This window comes from Coturnix japonica, chromosome 3 (genome assembly GCF_001577835.2).
Source record: "Coturnix japonica isolate 7356 chromosome 3, Coturnix japonica 2.1, whole genome shotgun sequence".
In the NCBI taxonomy this organism is placed as follows: Eukaryota; Metazoa; Chordata; class Aves; order Galliformes; family Phasianidae; genus Coturnix; species Coturnix japonica.
The window spans coordinates 72,970,604-72,976,642 of record NC_029518.1 but is presented as its reverse complement, the minus strand read 5'-3'; the positions used below and the strand labels follow the sequence as shown (position 1 = coordinate 72,976,642).

Genomic DNA, 6,039 nt, shown 5'->3' with positions numbered 1-6,039 from the left:
ACTTCAGATATCATGGAGTACTTCAGATAGGGTATCATGAGAGCAGGGCAGAGGAACAAGAGCAGAGTAGAGGGTCAACGTGGTTTAATGGGAAATATTAGTGACAGGTGGACAGTTAGACTGAATGATATCAGAGGCTTTTTCCAATGTTGGTGATTCTATGATAACATTGAAATAAATCACTGTGAAATATCTCTTCATGACAGAGTATAACATGGTAATCAATGGCATATTGCCTCTTACTGGTGACAAGTTCTTTCCCTGTTCTCAAATCATGCCTAACTTTTTATATTGCTTTTGGAAAAGGGGAATTTTTACTGCTTCAACTGCTGAAGTTTAATCTCCTTCCTGATGGTAATGCTTTATTTCTGAGCAGTAACAAAGAAATCATTGCATAACTCCCTGAACATCCTAAATCAGATGATTTGTTTAGAATTGCAGATTATGATCAAAGGGGCTAATAATATACCCGAACCATATTTCTGTCATCATAAATACATACAAAATAGAGCCATTGAAAACACTTTACAATCCATTTTGAAGAGCGTGATGCCAAGTAATCAAGATGCATGATGCCAAAATTTTTATTCTTAATTAAATACAGAACTGTAACACAGAAGAATGAAAGCAGAAATGAGAAGACACTGGCACTGTCAGTGATTTTTGCTCATTCTTCTCACGTTAGTAAGCGCTTGCTCCATATCAGCAATACAAAACCGCAAACTACAACATCATTTGAGAGAACATATTTTGTAAGTGTTTTCAGGCACTTTTGGCCCGTGGGTAAATTGAGCTGCGCTAAATCCTAAAGATGTCTAATGGATTCTGACAATCTGTAGTTCTTCAAATGAAAACTTTTACTTTCATGTTTGCTTAAATTGTTGTTGATATTGTAGGCATCCAGTAACAGCAGGGCCTGCATGTACTAAAGAGATATAATTTATTTATACTTAACATTTGATTGAAGGTTGTGCTTTTGTGTTCTTAGTTGACCACTGACCTGTTTGTAAATATTCAGCATATACATTGATTAAATACAGAAATTGCATGACCTCTAATGTGATTAAACACCTGCACTGCTTTTATATTTAATTATTAATAAAAGCAGCTAATTATTTGCACGACCTTTAGCCATGAATATATCTTTTGACTGCTTTTCACATCAAAAGGCACCTTCAGAAATAGAGATCAAAGGAATTTATCTTCAGCTAGTAGAATCGGCTCCCTTCACGATCTACAAACTGCTTATTTGAAGTCAAAGCTTGGTTTTACTTTTGCTTTGCCTGAGATTACATGAACTGCTAATCACTCCGTGTTTGGATATTAAAATGGAAACTGTATCTTATTTTTTTATTCATTGGTTATCCCTAGTTTGCACACATGCACAAATCCACACATGCACACTCACTTGATTACAAAGCTGATCTGTTAGATTATATAATCACTGAGAATACTTCAAGCTTCATTCTCAGTACTGCTACTAACCAGGCTTGACACCAAGCACACATCAGTGCAAAAACGTGTGTGAGGCCATTTTAGGTGACTCATGTGATGATGAGCTCCAAATAAAAGCACTACCTCAAAACTCAAGCCCAGTTGCTCCAGGCCATGCACCAAAGCCACTGCCTCCAAACCCTTCTCAGGGTCCGACTCGTCCGGTTCCCTCATGGAGGGCACACTGAAGGCAGAGAAGTAGCTGTTAATTCAGCCATCTTCTGCAAGGCTTCCCCACTTTCCCTGCCCTTCGACTTTCCCTCAGTCTAAATCGAGGCCGAGCAGGGTCCTTTCAGCCTCGGATCCAGGTGCCTCCTCGCCTCGGCGCGGCCCCTCAGAGCGGAGCTGGGCCGCCACCCACGAGGGGGCAGCGGGGAGCTGAGGGCGGTGGCTGTGAGCGCAACTCCCCGCCGCTGCCCCTCGCCATGGAGCCGAGGTCCGTCCCCCAGGGTGGGGAACTTGCTGCAGGTAGGTTGGGGCTTCCCTGAGCTTCGAGCTCTGTAGGCTGGTGAGGTGCTAAGGGAGGCCCTAAGGGAGGCCAGGCGAGCCCGCGGCCTAAGGAGATGCCCCCGATCCGCCGCCATTTCAGGGCCGTGGGTGGGCGGTCCGTGCCTGGCTTCGGCTGCTGAGTGGGCGTCAAAGGACTTTAGTGTCTGGGCATGGCTGAAGGCGAGACTGTGACTTTGTTTCTTTCTTTCTCTTTTAATGCAAATAACATTGAAGCACGCTGTATTGTTGCTAAGTTGTCTTTTGTAGGTGTGATTTAAAAAAAAAATAAATGTCCTTCTGCTTTTACAAATAAGCTTAATTGGCTTTTTCATTCTATGCTTTTATCAGTGACTAACAGGAAATTATTTCCTTTTCTTAATTTGAACGAAGTAGTTCTTGAATTAAAGTGCAAAACATTTTCGGTGGTTTCAGTTGTGAATGCTTGGCATGTCACTTTCTTAGTTCGCTGTCCTTCAGTGCTTCATAAATTATTACTCAAATGCTTCATTGTGGTTATAGTTAGGTTAGTGTCTATAGTGTAGTAAAACTTTGGTCTTTTACTGTATGCTTTTCAGTAGACTTCTGGGAATCTATCTCTGTGCCTCATCTCAAGAACGTTTGCTTACTTCTGGGCCATCTCACCTTTCATTCTTCCAATATAAATTTGTATAGAATCACAGAATTGTAGGGGTTGGAAGGGACCTCTAGAGATCATCAAGTCCAACCCCAAAAAAGGAAAGGAAAGCTGAGCTTTCTTGTAAGTTATCTGAAGGAAACTTCTCCTCTGAGAAGTACTGGTGTGGCAGATTTAAGAACTTGTATGAGAATGGGACTCCTTGGATAAAGTTGAGAAGTATGATGAATATGTTCCCATATATTCAATGGGAAGAGGAAGGGTGCAATATAATCTCTGTATAACCTTCTAGACTTTTTTTTTTTTTTTTTTTTTTTGTCAGCCTAAGGTTATGATTCAGAGTCCAGAATGCCAATTGTGGATTTATATTTAATGTAACTGATTGTTGTTGGCACATGTGAATGTTTGTAACTGACTGAAGATCTGATTTCCACTTGTAAATCTGTAATGAAAAGCATATCCTTAATTTCCAAGGCAAGTGGGGTTACATCCAATTGATTTGATTACAGCTGTGTTTTAGAAAGGAAACATCTGTGCCAATGTAAGTACAGAAAAATGTGCAGCATTGAATTACACTTCAGTTTCTGAGCAGCAGGCTTCATAGAATAGAATTTGTGTCCACCCCTGAAAAATGCGGTACAATATGGCACAATGATTAGATAACGTTGTAAGTGACACAGCAAAAACAAACATACAAATCTGAAAAGTAAAACCAGTGCAAGAACAATTTTCTGCTTGTATTTAGAATGTATGCATAATTTAAAGCAATCAGAAATCTCTTGCTTATGTCACATTTTCTTATTTGACTTATTCTGATGGGAATAGAACAAAAGCAGAATCCTTTTATCTCTTTAAGCCTTCTGTATTTCATGCGCTGTCCTTGTTATCAATCCTTTGTAATGTTTCTTTAATAAGAGTGACAGGATTGAACTTCTGCTTGATTTAGAATACTTCTCTGTAAAATCTGATATGGTTTTTCTCTTATAGAAGTGTCACTACAACAGCATGTTGGGGGAGGAAAGGTTTTAAGAGAACCAACCCTGTCCACTGATTCTATTCAGAAAGCCAAATGTCAGAACAGCCCAAACTTGCAGAGTTGTACATGTAAACATGTAATATAGGGATGGCAGAATTGATATTGTTGCCGAGAAAGTAGTTTTCTTTGGTATCTAAAAGTTTGCACATTTTCAAATGGGAGGAAATAAAGTACCATTTCTTCATGTGATCTTACTGAACTCTAACATGCAGTAACATTGTGAAGGGCTAAACGGGTTGGTTTATGTGCATTTAATTCTGGACATGCTTGACGCTTCACTTGTCTTACTTAGCACATGTATGCAAAGTTTTCTGTGCATGAATGCTACTAAGTGTTAACAAGGCTGTTGTCAGTTTGCCCAGGGAGGTGGTGGAGTCTCCTTCTCTGGAAATATTCAAGACCCACCTGGACACCTACCTGTGTAACGTGGTGTAGGGAGCCTGCTTTGGCAGGGGGGTTGGACTCAATGGTCTCTAGAGGTCCCTTCCAACACCTACAATTCTGTGATTCTGTCATTTTCTTTTTCCCTATGATTTTTGTGTGTTGTTAATTTCTTCAGAGATATCCAGAAGACCCAGGATTACAAACTTCTTATTATAAGTGCTAATTTTAGCCCTTCCTTGATTCCCTGTTTGGATTGGCATTATTTTGAAGATCTGAGCTTTAACTGATTGTAGTGCACTCATCTCTCTGAAGTTTTCTGCTCACTAGATGTATTTGTACATCACATCTATTCATCCAAACTCCTTCTGAAGTCCAGGGAGGGGAACAATGACTTACTTAATCACATGGTAGATGTACGAATCACTTCATTTATTGTTGACTTTAGAAATCCGTTTCTGCCCATCGATCTTAAAGGAAGTCTAGACAGTTAGCTCAGCTAAAGCCTTCTACTCTGTAGATTTCCATAGGGAGAAGGGATAAATCCTGCTTCTGAAGTCTCACTGAAACCCAGAGGGGATTATATTTGCTTATGTACTTAGTGCTAGGCAATAATTTATATAGTTTATAGTTTTTATAGTTGGTGAATGCTAAAAATCTCTTCAATTATTGTTTTCAGAATTTGTCTGACTTCATTTCAGAGGCCCAAATGATTGAACAATTAAATGGTTCGAAGAAAGAAATTTCACAATTCATTTAAACTGAATTTCTTTGTGCTTTTGGCATATTTAAACTGTTGGGTTTCTTTTTTAGTTTCAGTGTCATTTTAACATCTTGAGTTCTTTTTTGAGAGAAGAGGTTTTGAAAAAGGGTTTGCTGGGGGTATTGTTTAGACTAATGGTAGTGAAACCGAATGTCTCAGTAAGTATATACACATTATGTATCTTTGTTTAAAAATGACGCACTGCCAAGCAGCTTTGGTTTAATAAACATTTTACAAATTTTACAATAAAAGCTGCTTAATTGGAACACAAGGCACACTTTAGTTCATCTTGATTATACAGCTGTCCCATTATCATTATTTATTATGTACATAAAAGACAGCGTTATGTTAGGCATACTAATTAAATCAAGTTTATTTTATTGTTGCTTAATGTTATAGCCATATGTGTCTGCAGCTTAGCTCAGTTCCGCTAAAGCACATGCATCATTTTGTGACCTACTTTGTGTTCCATTATAACAGGTCAGTAACTTGGTTGCCATCATGTAATGCATGAGATCATGCAGATATGGGTGATTTTTCACCTTTATCCACAGCGTGTAATTGACAAACCTGTTAAAGTGAAAACTGTGCAGACAAAACTGTTTTTCCTATTATGTTTGTACCATTAGTGCCAGACCATATGCTTAATTTGGATCGTAGACTTTTTTAACTTTTATAACGTGATGTTGTGTAGGACTGTTAGGTAACTTTCAGCTGCATAGCAGTGATGACAGCAATTTAATGCTGCCCTTGTAAGTCCTTTAGTTTGTAACCGTCTATTTCAAGTATGAGGAGAACAGAGCCCTTTGATTCTCTGAAAGTTAACTGCATTATAGTCTATTTTGTGTGTTACTGCATAAATTCTTGAAGTTTTCAATCTTAGATAATAATGATCTGAACAAGAAATTGATGTCTTCTAAACCGTAAGGTTTTTGTCAACCACATTTGAAGTTTCTTCTATTGTTGGATGTGAGTTACATGTGTGAACTTAGGGTTGATGCCCAAGGTGTGCTGTCCTGTAACAGCAAACAGTTCTTCAAACACTTAATTATTTCAAATAAGTTCAGGGTTTGGTTTTATTTTCAAAGGCTCGGTATTTCCCTTTTTTACGAAGACCACTGATCTAACCATCTTTCCTCCTATCATTGCAGTTTCCACATCTTCAAGGTCAGTTGAAAATTTATGAGTAGGGTTCAGAATGATGAATTATTTAAAATTCACCTCCCTTACCCACAAACACTT

The 6,039-nt window shown here is 38.6% G+C and overlaps 1 protein-coding gene across 2 annotated transcripts in view; it reads left to right on the top strand.

Moving 5' to 3' along the window:
- The first annotated feature begins 1,038 nt into the window (after window positions 1-1,038).
- Window positions 1,039-6,039, top strand: part of MEI4 (meiotic double-stranded break formation protein 4) — a 62,469-nt gene continuing 57,468 nt past the window's right edge. Inside the window, exon 1 of one of the 2 annotated variants that reach the window (XM_015859059.2) lies at window positions 1,039-1,962. In XM_015859059.2, the coding sequence (XP_015714545.1) occupies window positions 1,920-1,962 (43 nt within the window). In that variant the 5' untranslated portion in view covers window positions 1,039-1,919. The remainder of the gene's footprint in view (window positions 1,963-6,039) is intronic. The other variant, XM_015859060.2, reaches the window with a different exon arrangement.